This window comes from Papio anubis, chromosome 6 (assembly GCF_008728515.1).
Source record: "Papio anubis isolate 15944 chromosome 6, Panubis1.0, whole genome shotgun sequence".
Classification (NCBI taxonomy): Eukaryota; Metazoa; Chordata; class Mammalia; order Primates; family Cercopithecidae; genus Papio; species Papio anubis.
This window is the reverse complement of record NC_044981.1, coordinates 51,009,626-51,028,584: the sequence shown is the minus strand read 5'-3', so window position 1 is coordinate 51,028,584 and position 18,959 is coordinate 51,009,626. Positions and strand designations below refer to the sequence as shown.

Below are 18,959 nucleotides of genomic sequence, written 5' to 3'. Positions count from 1 at the left end.
GCGGGCCGCGGGCTGGGCGGGGGCTGCGGCCGGGGGCGGTTACGGGCGGCGGGGGCGGGGGCGGGCGGAGGAAGGGGGCGGGCCCCGAAGTTGTTCCGCGCTGGGCGGGCGGGCGGCTGTGGGAGAGCGGGCGGCGGGCCGGCGGGCGGACCGGGCCGGGGCTGGAGAAGTTTGCGCTGCGGTTCGTGAGCGCAGGGTGCGGGCCCCGCCGGCCGCTGCGCGCCCGCTGCCATGGCTTTCCGCAGGAGGACGAAAAGTTACCCGCTCTTCAGCCAGGAGTTCGTCATCCACAACCATGCGGACATCGGCTTCTGCCTGGTGCTCTGCGTCCTCATCGGGCTTATGTTCGAGGTGAGAGCCTGGGGAGGAGGGAGCTGGAGGGACAGTGACCCCTGTCGTGCGCCATCCGGCACACCCCTGCGGGTCAGAGGGCCCTCCTCTGATCTGGGGCTCCTGGCTGCCGTGTACGTTATCTGCACCCCAGCTTTGTGCACTGTATCCCTCCGGCCTGTACCCCGGCCAGCCCAGACAGCACCCTCAGCTCCGCGCCGTGCCAGCCATGCCATGCTCTGCCGCTCCCTTGGGGACTCACCGTATCCTGCAGCTCTGTCTGCAGCCCTGAAACCCCAGCCTGGCCTCGAACCAACCGCCGCGCTGCCACCCTGGCTTGACGCGTGGGGTTTCCTTTCTGAAGTCCGGGAGCCAAGCCCAGAGACTCCCAGACCGGCAGTCATTGCACAATCCCCTCTTCCCCCGAGGGGTGGCCGCTAGCTCTTCTGGGCTTTTCCAGTAGGAGAGACCCTGACCCTTTTCCACTTCCTATCTGATTTTCTGGGTGTTTTGCATCTCAGCTCTGGAACGTGCTGGGATGTTCACGTGTGGCCCTGGCCCCATCCCAGCAGTGGCCTTCTGCGCTCCTCTCGCTCCCACTTTTTTGCTGTGCTCTAGAAGGCCAGTTTTTGGATATCCTTGACCACTCCGTGGACTGTCCCTTTAGATACATCTGCGGTGACCCAGAGCTTCACCCCCTTTACAGAGACAAGAAGAGAGACAGGGATACCCTCCACTTTTTGGGGAAGTTGATTCTCTTATAGTGTAGGAGTGGTGGGCAGAGGATGGGGATCCCACCCCGACAGCAATGTCCTGGTGTTGGCCTCCCAGGCAGGGAGTTGTAGAAAGCCAGCAGGGGGTCAGAATTCACAAGACTGATGGGAAGGATTCCCTACTCTTGCAGAGCAAGAAAAATGTGATACTCAAAAGTGGGAAGAACTGGAGGAAGGTTGGCATGGGTTTGTTGCGGTATATCTTGTCTCAGAAGTGAGATATATGAGCGACATTCCCCTCACTCTCACCGCAGTCTCCTCTGGTTCCTGAGACTCCTTGTCCTCCCGTCTGGGCCAGGTTGCTTATTGCATTCTCATGGTTGGGTTAGGAAGCTGTGATCATTTACAAACTTCCTCGGAGATGGAGGATGGCTTGCCTGGCTAAATTTCCTTCCCTGTCCCTCTGTCTCCGGGTTCCCTGTATCTCTATGAATGACAAGGGCCCTAATTGGCTGGCGAAGCTGCTCTCAAGCTGGGAACATTCTTGTGGTGGCCAAGTCAGGGTTGGATGAATGAATGTGTCCGTGGCTGGGCTTTAGGGTCTGTAGGAAATAAACGGTGGTGCTAGGACTGGGGTCTCCACTCCGGTTGTTGGTAGTGCTCCTTTAATTCAGTCCCTCTGTCCTTCCTCTCCCTCTCATAGCTCTCTCTAGTGGTATATTGGATCAGACTTGCTCCACCTTGTTCTGGGTTCTCCCCTGAAAGTGTGTGGTGTCACACAGAGTCATATCCCTGTGTCTCAGTCCCTGTTCTGTGACTAGTCTGACTGAAAGCTGACTGCAGCCTCAGTTTCTCCATCATTAAAGAGGTTCATAGAACTGGTCTTCCACACAGGGTGATTGTAAGGTTTAACTGAGATCATATCAGCAACAAAAGCCATAACATCTACCAACATGAAAAAGTCTCTTGTGCCCGAAGCCCTGTGATTATTTATTATAATAACAGCTTAACAAAATAACAGAATTTCCTTTGCCCAGTGCGTTCTCTCCTGTCTGTTTGCTGTCCTCCATTCTAAGAGGACTCCAAGTGCGTGTCCCCAGCCTTGGAGGGTGTGGCTGGAAAGATACACGTGACAGCTGTAAACCTCAAAGCCACAGGCTCTGCAGCGGCCAAGTTTCTCGCATAGCCTGTGGCTCTTTCGTATTTCTAGCATTTGTTAGGGGTCGTGGCCCTACCTGCTTTATCTTTGCTCAGAAAGAGCTGCCAGCGCTTGAGTTTGGTACCTACCTCGTTCCCCCGGTCTCTAGTCTTATGGAAAGTCCTGTGCATTAAACCTGCCACTCTAGAAGTTGAAAGGTGCTAAGAACTCTTACTTCCAGTACCTGGTGAAAGAGAAAGGCCCAAGACGAGAAAAACAACAAACACACAAAACTACTCTTTCTCCCCCTTAGGCTTGGATTGGGGAATGTACCTAGGCCCCTGGTTGAAATGCCTACAGGCCCCCTTTTCCTGCCAACCCCATTGCTTGTTCCCATAGCACCTTGAACCTACAGGACCTGCAGGGCAGCTGTCTCCTTCTTTTGGAGGTACTTTGTGAGATCATCAGTCTGTGCTTCTCTGGGAGAAAGAGGGCTTTGCCCTAAGCCTCCAGTAAGAAGGTCTTGTGTTCTTTTGTGCCGGGCACATGGCAGGCGGCCTCACTGTCTTTCCCTACTGACTAACTCTCCACAGAGATAAGTGTTCCTGTTGGTGGGGAGGGGGAGTTTGGAACTGCTGCCTCTATCACATGAGATCAGAAGCGTCCTGGATACTACTGTAGGTACCACAGAGAAACAAATATGGGCATCGTCATACTCAGAGTAAAGCAGGGGGAGACGCCTCATAACCCAGCACAAGACTGGCTGGATATCACTTAGAATCTTCTGGGTTTCCCTCTGGAAGTGTGTGGTGTGCATGTGTGGGTATGTAGGGATGCATACGGTGGGATGGTAGGTGCAACTGGGGACTCATCACCCTTTTCCTAGAAGTGACGACAGGAAGAGGTACAAGGGGAATGGGAGAAATGGGTGAGAGGACATAGGCTCTTGGGGTTCTGACTTGGCCCCAGCTAGGGATGCCTTCATTCAGAAGCTGAGCCAGGAAAACTCAATTATAATTCTTCCCACAAAGAGCGACTTTCTTGGCCATTCCTCCTCTGGGGTCCTCTGACCTGCGTCTGCTAATGGGCTGGGTCCCTCTCCCGCTGTCAGCCCACACCCCAGGTGGCCACAGCGCTTGTGTCTGCATTGCATCCCTGCCTTGCTCTTTCCCCAACTCACTGGTCACCTCTTCTGCATTCAGGGGGCTTCTGTTTCCCTGTTAGGGACCCCAGGGCTTACTAGTTCTCTGTCCCCAGGGAGATGATGACTCTAAATTCTTTCCCTTGGGATAATTTCCTTTTGGGAACACACATGAAAGGCTGTCTCTGCTCTCACCGCCCACCCCTATCACTACCCCAATTTTGGTTTAGTTTTGAGCTATCCTGTTTCAAAGGCAGGGGGCAGCTTTCCCTCCCTGAACCCAGGTTTTCTCCCAGTCCCAGAGGCTGCTTGGAATAGAGAAGCTGCTCTGTGCGGCCACAGCACTTGGCTAAAAAATGTCAGGAATGTGGAACTTTATTTTCCCCCTCCTTCCTTTCCACCGTTAAGTCTGCTTTTGGGAGAGGTGGCACGAGGGGGAGTTTCTACTCTCCTCTTTGGTCCTTCAGTCCTGTCTTAGGTGGAGTCTGGCCTGACCGTCAACCAGGGTATGGACAGCCGGTTGGAGGGTATGTGTGTCAGATTTGAAAGTAGCCACCTCCCCCCACCTTCCCTTCTCCTTCCAGTGTCCCGTTCTGTGCCACGTTTCAAATTGAAACAGGCAGGAGAAGAGGAAAAGTCTTTCATTAGTGAATGGAGAATGAGGAAAAAGGGGGTGCACTGAAGAGAGGAAGCAATTTATATACTACCTTTCAAATGTCATTTCAAGACTGAAACTTTTTTTTTTTTTTAAGCTCATTTACAGGCTCTGCAGCTGCAAAGGAATGTTTCCACAATTCTGAGCCTATCATTTGTAAGTTTGGTTTCTTTCTGGTCTGTGATGACTTAAAGGTTTAGGGACCCAGAGGAGTTCTTGGTGGTGGCTGGTTTTTGCTTTTTAATTGTTTTGGAGGCAGATTTGGCAGATTTACCTTTTCTTCAGGAACCACCTTCTTCCCTGCTCCTGACACTGATTGACTTGTCAGGGTGAAATGTTTGTAGCATATACGATGGAGCCCATTATGTCACCACCTGCTAGTACATGGCTTCCATGGCACTGGTTCACATCCTCCCAGACATACCTGTAGGCATCATAACCTGAAATGTGGCTGCGGGTCCTGTCTGTGAATATTAGCAGCATCATAAAACAATCCTGCTCCTATTGTGTTCATAGAAAGACATATGCAAATGGCGCACATATACATCTGTGGACATGGGCCAACTTGAGAAGGAGTCTCGTTCTGTGCTCTGTGGTGCGATCTCGGCTCACTGCAGCCTCTGCCTCCCAGGTTCCAGTGATTCTTTTGCCTCAGCCTCCCGGGTAGCTGAAATTATAGGCACATGCCACACACCCGGCTAATTTTTGTATTTTTAGTAGAGACGGGGTTTCACCGTGTTGGCCAGGCTGGTCTCGAACTCCTGACTGCAGGTGATCCGCCTGCCTTGGCCTCCCAAAGTGCTAGGATTATAGGCCTGAGCCACCGCACCTGGCCTTTTTGACTAACTTCTAATGCACTTTTGAAGAAGTGCCTTTGCCAGCTTTTCTAGTTCCTAACTTTATGCATCTCCCTTTTAGCCTTTTACTCTATCCATGGTGTTCTAGAGAAGTTAAACAGGAAACCAAGGAGGGTTACTTATTCTCTTGGGCGCTCTTGTTCTGTGGTTGGATTTCTATACGGATGCCTCCATGATATGAGCAACAGAGCAGACATTTGGAGCTAGATTTTCTACTGGTCAAGCCTCAAGTGTAATTCTATCCTATGGGATGTAAGGGCACACTGATTTTTCCTGTTTCTTTCCTTGGCACAAATGTGATATCCAGGAAAGTGACATTGATCAGCTAATGACTTTTTAACCCTAACTACCCAGTGAAGGCTAATATGTGTAAAAATACCCAGCACTGTATCTGGCACGTGGACACTTAATGGTCTCAACAAGTACACGGATGACTATTGTTATTGACTTCATTGGTGGGTCTGGGAGTCTTATGTTTCATCCTCAGGTGGCTCACTGAGCTTCCTGGCTGTATTTTGTTTTAGAGATGATATGTTTTGAGATGGAGACCTTTCCCCCAAGTTCTCCACTGCTAGCCATCTAATCTCCAAACAGACCAATCTCTCTACCCCAGAACTTCTTTTCCCCACGGAGCCTGGTGGTGCAGCTGCTCCACGGAGAACACCTGTTTTCTCTTTGACATCCATCTTATTAGAACTCAGGCTGTGGGTACTGGAGGGTCTTAGGGCTGCCACTATTAACTTTGTGGAGAAGCAAAAACCACAGGGAGACTGCCCTGCAAGTTAAATAGGTACCACTTTTCTCTTGCCTGCTCTGTTGTCTGAACCCTCAGTCATTCGTTTCTCGGGGGCACCGTCCGGACCAGTCACAACAGAGCGCCTTAGTCCCGACTGTTTGTAGAATAACATGTGTTGCTATGGTGAAAGCTTCACTCTGGCAGGCATGAGCTCCTTTTTGATCTGCTTCTTCATGGGCAGGGGCCCCAGAAATCACTCTGTGGCATAGTTGATGTACCTCTCGTTCCCACCCTGATAAATGACGAAGCCAGAGGGTTGATAAGAGCGGATTAGAGTTCCCAAATGACAGAAGTGCTTTCTAATCAGCGAGAGCACTATTAGCAGGCTTTGGTGGGAAACTTTACTGATAGTATCTCTTAACCTTTTTATTCAGCTCTGTGTATCTGGTATCCATTGGTACCTAATGGTTAAAGAAAAGAGCTGGGGTGGGGGCGGGGGGAACAGTAAAAGTACTAACATGGTTCCTGAACAGCCCTTCTTATTTCACAAACAGACCTTTATCTTTTATACATTCTATTACTTTGCCTTGGTATACCTCTACTGTCTCAGATGTCCCACAGTAGAGGAGAACCACACCTAACTTGGTCGCAGCTGGTTAACATTGCGAGTTAACTGTGTGGTTTAAAGAGCTTTGCAAGTGACTCTTGGAAAAAGTCCTTGCTTTCAGCAGGGGAAATGGAGGCAGGGTGTGTGTGTGGGGGGGGCAGGGGGGATTGAGGCAGATCTCTGAGGCCTCTGGTGAGTTTATAGGAGCCCAGGATTAGGAGAGGGGCTGCCCTGTGACTCTCCACTAAGCCACGTTGCCTTGTGATGGCTTTCCTCATTTGTCTGGAGGGGGCTGGCTTCACTCGCCTCACCCTGTAATCGGGATGGTTTATGGGGGTTGCCATACTCATCCAGAGCCTGGCTTCTAGAGCAGAGACTTGGCCAAGGACCATCCACTCCAAGTTAGAGTCGGAGCCAAAATAAGAACTCAGCAACGTCTGGCTCACATGTAGAGCTCAGCCCTAATGCTTCCACAAATGGGGCGTCTATGGAATGTAGCCACAGGCTGCTTTATTTTTCTTTGTCTGAGTGGAATCTGTTTATTACCTGGAAGTAATGTCTGTGGCTCTTTGTTCCACTTGGAGGCTTTTCTGCCTGGAACAATTATTGAAATTTGCATCTCCCTGAAAGAGACTACAGGGAGTCACCCAAATGTGTGTGTATATAACGTGTGAACATAAGCAAACACACAGGAGCTTTACCTACTAGTAAAGTTACTGCCTGCTGCTAGACAGCATCTGTGTAAGAGAAGATGACTCTGGCTGTTATATTTTTACTGCCCTTATCATCAAGTTAACATTGTAGCTGTAGCTCAAGGGCACATCTTTACTTTGTATTTTATAAGTTTAAAATCTTAGAGGGAAACCTAAGAAGTCTTCTACTGTGTTTATAGAAAAACAAAATAAGACCCTTATTGACTGGGAGATTTGCCCAGGATAGTAGAGTGAACTTTTGGCAAAACGGGGGCTAGAATCCAAGTCTTCTGACTCATCTCTGGTGGTCTTCTACAGCTCTGCCCTCTGGAATTCTAGACTCTACCTTTGAATGCCAATATTTATGTAGAAGTCTTGAAATTGAGTGCTGTGCTCATTTATTTGGCAGCTTTTTATTGAGTGCCTGAGTGCCTGTTCTGGGCCTGTGCTGAGCTCTGGGAATGCAGAAATGAATAGGTGGGGTCCCTCTCCTCAAAGAGGTCTTAGTGTGGTAGCTTAAAGCTGATAGATTGTTTGTGGATAGGAGTCAGGTCTTCAACTTGATGTGAGTGGCAGGTGCGTCCTCATACTGTTGGACCTCAACCTCTAGCCATTGCTGTTGATGGAAAGGGTGGTTTATTAAATTAAGTAATAATGCCCTAGGTGTAATGTGGTCAGTGTTCAAGGAGAAGAGTGGTGGTCCCTTTTAGATACCTTGTGAGGCACAGTTGGTACCCTTATACATACGTTATTGCGTAAAGGCAGTCTGTTTGGGCTGCTATGACAAAAATGCCATAGATTTGGTGGTTTAAACAACCTGCATTTCTTTCTTTTTTTTTTTTTTTTTTTTTTTTTAGATGAAGTCTCGCTCTGTCGCCTAGGCTCGACTGCAGTGGTGCAATCTTGGCTCACTGCAACCTCCACCTCCTGAATTCAAGCGATTCTCCCACTTCAGCCTCCCAAGTGGCTGGGACTACAGGCACCTGCCACTATGCCTGGCTAATTTTTGTGTTTTTGTGGAGATAGGGTTTTGCGATTTTGGCCAAGCTGGTCTCGAACTCCTGACCTCAGGTTATCCAGCCGCTTTGGCCTCCCAAAGTGTTGGGATTATAGGCGTGAGCCACTGCGCCTGGCCCTGCATTTATTTCTCATAGTTCTGAAGGCTGGGAAAGTCCAAGACCAAGTTGCTGGCCTGTATTGATTGAAACCCTGGCTGGAGTTAGGAGAACTCTTCCATATGGTTTCTTAAGACTTTAAACATCAAACCCAAACATGATCTGTAATGTCTTTTTTGGGTTGGTGGAGCTGATGATTGTACCTCTGATAAGAAGGACATAGCTCTCTGAGCCTCAGTTGCCCTGCCTTTAAAATGGAAAGAGGACTTCTTAATAAAGCCCCTGAATTTTGCAGGGACAGAGTATTGTTAGTTTAATCAGTTTGTTCCTTCATCTTTATTATAAAAGTGTAGATATTCTCTCTTAGAGTGTGTTTAATTTTTCTTTTTATAGAGAATTTTAAAAAGAGACTGTTGAGGGGCCCACCACTGTTATGAAGAGTTCTGTGGCTATTGGAGAGGGAGAAGGACGTACCTACCTCAGGACAAAGGGTAGAGACAGAACTTATGCAATTATTTATCAGCTCCTTTCCTGAAGGTTAAGAGCAGTCTGGGAGCTCCTGACCTGGAGGAGCAATCCCAGGATAAACAGGCCTTCCCTCCAGCAATTCCTGGAGTCCTGCAGGAAATCACAGGGCCTGCTTCACAATGCCTGGTTTCCGGCTGAGAAGAATTCCTCAGAACTCAGAGCAGAATTGGAACTTTTCAGACCCACGCTTTTGGAGTAGTAGAGACTGTGTTTTTAGTTTGTAGTCCAGCTTTGTACTGGATCAACTTGTGACCTCAACGGGCAAGGAATAACTTGTTTATGTGGATTTTGTGACTGTTTGGAGGAGGAATGTTGAAGTAGAAAGGAACGGGTGGTAGTTGATTAAAAAAAAAAAAAATAGTAGTTTGGGCTCTGGTTTAGGTATGATGGCTGGAACATGTGCCCTTCTTTCAGGGCTCTTAAGGGATGAGTTATGGCTGGTGCCAGTGGAAGGCCTGCAGCAGGGAGGCGTGCAGTGAAAGGGGCGAGGACAGGGGCCTGGCTTCTTCCATTACATAGCCTTGTGGCCCATGCAAGGCCCTTCACCTCTCTGGGCCTCACCTGCTTCATGGATGTGTCGAATGTCTGGTAGCCTGGTTGTGTGTTCTTAAAAAGGGCCTGTAGAACAGGACTGGAAAATGTGTATAAAACTAAATTGCCAGTCAGAAATTGGGAGGAGAAGGAGAGAGGCACCTTCCCCCAATCCTTTAGCTTTAGGAGTAGTAACTAGGGAAACACTGTGCCTCCATTAGGTTAGTGGGCTCACTGCTAATCTTGGTTTCATTTATTACTTGAGTTGAAAGCAGATTCTAGCACAAATTCGGGGTTGGCGTGAAATACAGCTTAAAGGCAGAACCCATGGTGGAGAAGGAGAAAATCCGTATATTGGAAAAGAATCTGGGCTTGGCTTTGTGACCTTAAAATCACCATCCATAATGAACAATGTTGAAGTTTCAAAACTAAATCTGTGGCAATATGGAGAATTTGGCTATCCAGACTGATTCATCTGCAGAAATTTCTGGAAAGCTACAATTTTATAGCCCTGAAGTAAAAAGCAAAGTTGGTCTGCTGCATAGTACATTTTATTACCCAAGAAATGTAAAAGAAACATTTCTGTCATTCTTCGCCCAGCCTGGGAAATATCCACATTCAACACTATTCAACCATTTGGCCATTGAGTTTTATTTTATTTATAATCATTCAGCAAATACACTTACTCTGTACAAAACACTGAAATATGAAATGCAAGCCAGCTAACATATTTGTTGATACAACTCTCTCTACTGTGCTCATTTTGGAGCTTCAGAAAGAAGAGAATGTGACGCTTCTCAGCTACTCTTCCCTGCATTTCCTGGGTCCAGATTACTTCAGGCATGACAACTATGGCCTCGCCAGATTTTCACTGACCACTTACCACGCCTTTAGCCTGCAGCTGTGGCATAGCTAAGTGTAACTTGACCAATGTTGTTGGTTTCTCAGCCCTACCATTTGGGTTGCTGCTCACATGGCCCAAGGGACGTGAGTCTGAACTGAGCTGGTTTTGACCTCTTGCCCCTAGTTCTGCAAATGTTGATTAAGCAGTGCTTTTGTGTGAACCATCGTTCTAGATGCTGGCAACACAGAGAAAAAGGACACGTTGCTTAATCACAAGGAATTTACCATCTCGTAAGGGAGATAGATAAAAGGAGGCAAGTACAGTCACTTGATGATGACTACCCCACTTGAGCTGCCATGTGGGTCTCCTGGTCTAGCATACGGTGGTGCTCAGTAAGTGTAGTCTGCTAGAGGGGATGCTTTGGGAGGGGGTGGTCTCCCAGCTCAGGATAGGAATAGATGGATGCTAGATAAGGCCAAAGAAGGAGATATGGGAGGGCAATAGAACAGTCCATCCTTTGTAGACAGATGAGCTGGTGTGGAGCATTGGACACTCAGCACACTGGTGTCATAGGATGCTCTGGAGGTGGGACGCAGCGGGGACAAGGGACAAGGGTGGAGGTGGGGCCAGATCACTCGAGGGCCCCTTAGGTCCTGCCGTGGAGTTGAGACTGTCCTGGAGGTAATGGGAGCCTTTAAAGACTGTTAGGAAAGACAGCGGTGGGATGAGGTTGCTCTGGAGACTACCAGAGTGGTTTAGGGGATGAGATTAGAGATCAGAGATTAGAGACTAGAGATTAGAGACAGGAAGTCTGGTTAGGATGCTGGGGCACTGATCCAGGTGAGAAATTCCACCTGGGGACATTCCAGTCTCAACCCCCAACCAGGAAGCAAGCCCCCAAAGCAGCTGAACTGTCTCTGGTGTTGATTCAGAGACTTCAGAAACTGCAAGGCTGTTCTCAGCTCTCTTTCTCTTATGTTTCATGTAACACAGGCAAGCAGCAAGGCAGTGGTGGAGTGGGCAAGGACAGTGAAAGCTGGGAGAGAGAAAGGGCTTTTCCCTAGACCTTCTTATAATGCTGAGGTGTGCCGTGATGCTGGTGGTGCTCCTGTAACATGCACATCATTCCGTTTCACTGTCTTGCGTTGCCTTCATATGGTTTATCACTGAAGTGTCCAAAGGACTTATTATAATAAAAAAGGTATTTGTTTGCATCTCATGTAACTTCTAATTTTTTAAAAGGTAGGGACCCAGTGAGTTAGAACATCTTTTCCCTCTACCTTTTGTTTTATTAGCTAAATAAGCCATAAAGAAGTTTGCATGCAAGTACCGTGGCCTTACTTAAGGAAACTGGTTTTGTTCCGGTGTTCAGCGGAGGCAGAGGGAGTGGGAACTACCTTTGTGGAGGCTTTTCTAGAGATAGTGGAGATTGGGAGGGCCATGGCATGTTCGTTGGACAGAAGAAGTAGGCATGGCCTGTATGTGACGTTTATTCAAAAAAGTTACTTAGCACTCACTATGTACTGGGGTCTACCTATATTTTGCACCTGAAAGTTCCGATGAAGGTGTCAGTAAGTAATTTTTTGAAGTGCGTGTGATAACGTGAAGAAGACTGGTTGATCCATTGTATGCTGTTCATCTCTAAACTTTTGCCAGACCCCCTAGAAATAGATGCAGTGAGATTTTCCCTTTGTCTGATTTCTAGCAGACTAGTTGAGTATCTAGGGGTCTTACCAAGGCCTGTTGGTGATACCACAATTTTATTAGCTCCCATACCGCCATCCCCATGCATGACTGTAGTTTGCATGATCTCTAGAAGAGGGAAATTCAGCAAGTGTATATACCGGAACCGAAACCTGCAGCCATCACTTGCCCTCCCCTGCCTTGCCCCCAATGTCTGTTCACTAAGTTCAGTGGTTTTACTTCCTGAATTGCCCTCAGGTCTCCTCTCGTCCTGATGATCTTTTGTTTTAGCTCAGACACTTGATATTCCTCACCTAAATGGCTATGGTTGGTCCTAACTTGGACCCCACACTCTCATCTTTTCTGATCCTTTCTCCTCATAGCTGTCACGGGTTGTCTTCAAACACAGAGGTAAGCCTGGGTCTCCCTACTTAGACTCCTTCCAAGGTGCGCGCCTAAAGGCTGGGCAGTTAGCTTGGCGTCAGAGCTTCCCTGCAATCTCAGCCTTTGTCCTGGACTCTGCACCTCCCACAGGCCTCATCCTTGCTCTGACCCTCATTGTAGACCAACCTACCTGTGTTCCCTGAACATTCCCTCCTCCTTCATGCTTCTCTACTTTTGTTCATGCACCATGCACTCCAAGTCATCTCATTCCCTGTTTCATCCTATAACTGCTATTTCTTTTTTAAGGCCCACCTCAGATATGGCAAAAGCACCACCTGCTCAGAAGGTGTTTCCCAGCCCCTCTGCCCTGAGAGCGTTAATTCCTCCCTTCTCCCCACCTCTGTCTTTCTCTTGTTTATTCATTCAGCGAGACTTGGACCGAGCATTTGCTCTCTGCCAAGCCCTGTTCTTGGGGCTAGGGATAAAGGATGAAGAGGTGAAGATTCTGCCTCCATTGAGTTGAGAGTCCTGAGGGAGTGACAGTGTCACTGCTGCTCTTGTGTGTGGTGGGTACAGTGTGTTTGTCTGGGAAGGGAGCATAACCCCCCTGGGAGGGGTAGGGACCATTCATTTTAAATAGGAGAAGTTTGGGCTGGTCCTTGAGGCTCGAGGGGCATGGGGCAGGCAGATGTGCTGGGGAGGGGGAGTTCCAGGCAGAGAGAAGGCATGGGCGCAGGGGGAGTATGGCAAGTGTCTCTATATTGCCAGAGTGGGCTGGGTAGGGGCCGGTTAAGGTTGGAAGTGGTGAAAGGTGACACCGGACTGGCAGGCAGGGTTCTGGCCATGGAGGTGTTTGTTTAAAAATTTGGGTTTGGTCCTCAGCTTAGGTAATAGGGAGCCATTGAAGATTTTTCAGCATGAGAGTGACTCCAATTTGTACTAGGGCGGGGCATGGCTCCTTGCGCTTGCCGTGAGCCATCCCTCCACAACCCCAGGAAACAGGTGTTTCACATGTTCTCAGTATCCCCAGCACCTCTGTACCTACCACGTAGTCAGGATGAATCTATCAGGTATGGTCCCATGTACACACAGGATGGTGTGTGTCTGAGTTGCCTTTCTGCTGCTGCTGGTCATTTGAAGCTTTTCTATCCATGCTGTCTCTTCTGGGTTCTCGGGTAATCAGTAAGAGATGCTTTTGAGCACATTAGGAATGCTGGCTACTTTAGCATGTGCATGCAGATAGCCTATAATCTTAGCCTTTTAGGGCTTAAATTTTTTTTTTTTTTTTTTGAATAGGTACCATTAGGAGATACATTCACGTGGCAAAAAAAAAAAAAAAAAAAAGTTTTGGAATCGGTACCATTAGGTGATACATTCATGTGACTCAAAAATAAAAAACATAAAAAGGAATTCATTAAGAACTGCCCGTCCCCACCTGTTCTCATCCAGCTCCTTGTCCCCAAGTAACCACTTTTTTTTTTTCTTTTTTTTTTTTTTGAGACAGAGTCTTGCTCTGTCCCCCAGGCTGGAGTACAAGCTCTGCCTCCTGGGTTCATGCCATTCTCCTGCCTCAGCCTCCCAAGTAGCTGGGACTACAGGCGCCCACCACCATGCTCGGCTAAATTTTTGTATTTTTAGTAGAGACGGGGTTTCACCGTGTTAGCCAGGATGGTCTCGATCTCCTGACCTCGTGATCTACCCACCTCGGCCTCCCAAAGTGCTGGGATTACAGGCGTGAACCACCGCACCCAGCCCCAAGTAACTACTTTTTATTGACTTTTATGTATTTGTCTTGTTGGGTTTATTTAAGAAAATATAAGCAGCTATAAATAAGATATATACTTATATCTGTCTGTCTATCTATGTGCCTGTCTTCTTTCCTATACAAAATGAGGTGTATTATTTACACTTTTGCACCTTGCCTTTTCAGTTAACAAAATATCTGGGCGATCTTTCCATGTCAGTACGCAGAGAATTTCCTCATTCATGTGGAAGGCTGCACAGTCTTCCATTGTGCAGGGTCACCTTAATTCATTTAACCAGTCCCCTTTTGACAGACAGTTGGGTCGTTTCCAGTGTTTTGCTCTTATAAACAATGCACCAGTGAATATCTTGGTCCATATGTCATTTTGTACCTATATGGGCATTATCTTGTTGGATATTTTCCCAGAAGTGAGATGATAAGGTCAAAACGTTAACTGCATTTGTATTTTTGGTAGGTATTGACAAATTTTACTGGTCCTTTTAAAATACCATGTCCAGGTCAATGAATCAGTTAGCCATAGACTGTTTACTGTATACCCATGGAAATGTATGGTTACATACTGAAAGTTCTACCAGTGCCTTCATTGATCTTGTTCCCTGCTAAATTCTCAGCATCAGAAAACCGAACACCGCATGTTCTCACTCATAAGTGAGAGTTGAACAATGGGAACATGTGGACACAGGGAAGGGAACATCACACACCAGGGCCTGTGGCGGGGTGGGGAGACTAGGGGAGGGATAGCATTAGGAGAAATACCTAATGTAGGTGACCGGGTGATGGGTGCAGCAAACCACCGTGGCATGTGTACACCTATGTAACAAAACTACATGTTCTGCACATGTACCCCAGAACTTTAGTTAAAAAAAAATTCTCAGCATCTATCAAGTGCCTGGTGTATAACAGGAGGCAAAATACATGTTGGAGTTTTAAAGTTACTCTGTTGGGCACATTTGGATCACAGGGCTTTTTCCTATTGATTATGTTTCAGCTCCTCTGTGATGTTTCTGTTGCCTCTGCCACCTCATACAAGTTACTCGGGACATGCTTCCTCTTATCACTTGGCCAACCGTTTCTCATTCTTCAAGCTGCAGCCCACTTTTTCTGGAAAGCCCTCCTTTCTCCCTGTGCTTCCCTTATCATGGTTCTGATGACCCCAAGTTTATCGTGTGCAGCCCGTCACACTCCACAACCTCTTTGTGCGTTCTTTGAGGGCAGGAGGCATTGCTTACCATAGTATCTCTAGTACCCAGCACAGCACTTGACATTCTATCGAATCTCATATTTTTTCAGTACATGAGTGGTAAAGTGGAATTACCAGTTGATAACCCCTGTTTATAGTTTTTTTTTTTTTTTTTTTTTTTTTGCATTTTAAAATCGAGATAGAATTCATGTACCATGAAATTTACCATTTTAAAGTGTACGGTACAGTGATTTTTAAAGTGTATAATACAGTGATTTTTAGTGTATTCACTGTGCTTTATGACATTGCCATTATCTAATTCCAAAACATTTCCATCATCTTCACAAGAAACCTGTTTGGCCAGTGCAGTGGCTCACACCTGTAATCCTAGCACTTTGGGAGGCCGAGGCGGGTGGATTGCCTGAGCTCAGGAGTTTGACACCAGCCTGGGTAACACGGTGAAACTCGGTCTCTAGGGCCTGACACGGTGGCTCACACCTGTAATCCCAGCACTTTGGGAGACCAAGGCGGGTGGATCACGAGGTCAGGAGATGAAACCATCCTGGCTAACATGGTGAAACCTTGTCTTTACTAAAAATACAAAAAATTAGCTGGGCGTGGTGGCGGGCACCTGTAGTCCCAGCTACTCAGGAGGCTGAGGCAGGAGAATGGCATGAATCCGGGAGGTGCAGCTTGCAGTGAGCCGCGATCATACCACTGCATTCCAGCCTGGGCAACAGAGCGAGACTCTGTCTCAAAAAAATAAAAAAAAAGAAACTCCGTCTCCACTAAAGTACAAAAGAAATTAGCCGGGCATGGCGGCGTGTACCTGTAGTCCCAGCTACTTGGGAGGCTGAGGCAGGAGAATCACTTGAGTCTGGGAGGTGTAGGTTGCAGTGAGCCGAGATTGCGCCACTGCACTCCAGCCTGGGTGACAGAGCGAGGCTCCGTCTCTACAAAACAAATGGACAAACAAAAAACTGTTCGGATTCATTTCCCATTGCTCACCATCCCACCTTAATCTCCACTTGCATCTCCACCCCAGCAACAACTCTCTACTTTGTGTCTCTGGACTCGCAAATGGTCATTTAATATAAATGGAATCATACCATATGTGGTTTTTAATACCTGGCTTCTTTCATGTAGCATGTTTTCAGGGTTCATGTATGTTGTAGCGTGTATAAGTATTTCATTTATTTTTATGACGGAATCATTTTATTGTATGGCAAAGTGCATATTGTTTATGCATTCATCAGTTGATGGACATTTGTCTCTATCTTTTGGCGGTTATGAATAATGCTGCTCTGAACATGCATGTGCAAGTTTTTGTGTGGATGTCATGTGTTCAGTTCTCTTGGATATATACCTGGGGGGTGGAATTGCTGGGTCATTAAATAATTTTAATATAGGCAAGGAGCCAGCATCAAAACTGTATTGAACAGCTTGTCTTTTTGATCTGAGAATGATAGCTCAGGGCCGGTACTATGAATATTGCCCGTTATTCTGGCTTGCCCCAGCAGTGCTGGTTATTGAGAGTTATATTTGACAAACTGTGAGCCAGTAATCCTCTGTGACTCAGAGCAAATGTTGTCAGAGTTCATACGACAGTTTACTGAATGCTTCTCACTGTGCTAACTCCATGGAGATGCCAAAACACACAGGACACAGGACACAGCTCTTGCTCTAACATCAGAATTCATTTGAAATAACCCAAATATCCACCTACAGCGAACGGATTAGGTAAATTGTGATATAGCCATACAACGGAATACTTTATAGCTGTTGGAAAGAGGACAAGATCAATCTTTCTGTGTTGACATTGACTGATATCTGATTAAAAAAAAGATTACAAATTAGTATGTATAGGATGAGCCTATTTTAATAAGAAAAACCTTATGTTTATGTATGCACAGGCGACATCTGGAAAGATCACACACAGCAGACTGTCAACATTGGTGTCTCTCTAGGAGATAGGTTATGGAAGACTTCAGCTTTCAACTTTATATGTTTCTCTCTCTCTCTTTTTTTTTTTTGGAGACAGTTTCACTCTTGTCGCTCAGGCTGGAGTGCAATGGTGCGATCTCGGCTCACTGCAACCTCTGCCTCCCAGGTTCAAGTGATTCTCCTGCCTCAACTTCCTGAAGTAGCTGGGATTACAAGCGCCTGCCACCATGCCCAGCTAATTTTTTGTATTTTTAGTAGAGACGGGGTTTTACCATGTTGGCCAGGCTGGTCTTGAACTCCTGACCTCAGGTGATCCGCCTGCCTCAGCTTCCCAAAGTGTTGGGATTACAGGCATGAGCCACTGCGCCCAGCCTATATGTTTCTTTTTAAAAATTTTCTTACAGTAGGTGTGTATTGCTTTTAAATTCAGTTAACTTCCCACAATTCTGTTTGGGGAAAAAACAACAACAAAAATAAAAACTTGAGATAAGAATTATGTCTGAACCACTAGATAGCAATGTAGGATATAATACCACATATTGGCATATGACTCAATGCAGATACATTTGTGGTAAACATAGTAGTTTACAAATGGTGTAAGTCCAGAGGTGAGAGAGTATTTAGGTTCTAGCAATCGGGAAATCTTCATGAAGAATGGGACTTGACTTAGGCCTTAGAGGATGGGTAGCATTTATAGAGCACTTCACAGTTTGTAGAATCAAAGATAACAAGCATGTCTTCTGTATTGACTACCGGCTTTGTGCTCAGTCTTGTAAAAAGCACTCTACCTGTATTCTGTCATTCAGCCCCCACAGTCAGCCTGTGTGACAGATACTGTGGTGCCTCCTCTTTTACACATGAGTGAACTGAGGTTTACACAGACTAAGGACTCTCGTTGCTCATCAATGCCAGAGCCACAATTCAAGGTCCGAGTGTCTGACTTCACAGCCTGAGTCCTTTACTCTATTTTAAGGAGAAGGAGATGGAGGCCGAGAGAATTCAAGTCACTTGCCCAAGATGATACAGCTAGTACATCGGTGAGCCAGGATCTGAACTCAGGATATTCCAAGTAGTCTGTCGCGTGTGTTCCACTGATCTTTCCTGATGTGGAGTCCAAACTGTTGAAACCCCTGGGGATGACAGTGGGGGCTGGGTGTTCTGGGCCACAGAAGTATGCCCTCTTTCTTGGAGATTCACAGAGCATATAAACTTACTAAAGTAGTATCCACCATTTCTCAAGTCTGTGACCATCTCTTTCCAAGTAGTGTATAGTTACATTCCAGAGATCCCACTTTGTGAAATGCCATCTTCGTGTCCTTTAAGGAAGGCACAGGTTCTTGAACAGCTTTCCATTTCTTTCTCTCTCTCTTAATAAATAAGAGTGCCAGCTCCAAGATCTTGAGGCTAAAAGGGTGTGAGGAAAAATATTCGTTGGAATTAATAAGAGTGTGATTTCTTGGATGGGTTTGGGGCCACATCTCTAGCCACTGACACGTTTTCCTGACTCTTCCTTCTTTGGGACACATGAAAAAGCCTAATGGGGGATTGCATTTGCCATCGCTCTGTGATTTTTTGTTGCAGCAAGTCATGATTCACCATTAACAGGGTGTATGGGAGGTTACCTAATTAACCCTCCCATACTTCCTAAACTCAAATTACTCAACCTACACTCTACAGTGAGTATTAGAAGGATCCAAGTGCCATTACCTTTTGTTTGCTGTAATAGTATCACTATTGTGTTTTCTTAAAAATTATGTAAAATACGCTTAACATTAAATCTGCCATCTTAACCATTTTTAAGTGTGCCGTTAAGTAGTGTGAAGTGTATCCACATTGTGCAACCAATCTCCAGAACTCTTCAGTTCATTCCACATTTATTGAGCAGCTGCTCTGAGATTTTCAAGATACACTCTCTGCTCTGTCTAATGGGGACCATAGAAAGGAAAACTGGTGGTTAGAGTTCAGGATGGCCAGAGTGGTGAGGCGCTCATTACGGGACTGGACTTGGGGGGCGTTTGGGCCTCAGAATGGGACCATGCTCCCACCTGGTGCTCCCAGGCTCCTCCTTTTCTGGCATCTAGTTTGGCTACTTGCTGATTGCAAGTAGTTTCTCACC

General features: G+C 46.8%; 1 protein-coding gene across 1 annotated transcript in view; it reads left to right on the top strand.

Moving 5' to 3' along the window:
* Positions 1–53: 53 nt before the first annotated feature.
* Positions 54–18,959, top strand: part of TRAM2 (translocation associated membrane protein 2) — an 80,540-nt gene continuing 61,634 nt past the window's right edge. Inside the window, exon 1 of the mRNA XM_003897735.5 lies at positions 54–351. Within this exon, the coding sequence (XP_003897784.1) occupies positions 232–351 (120 nt within the window). The 5' untranslated portion in view covers positions 54–231. The remainder of the gene's footprint in view (positions 352–18,959) is intronic.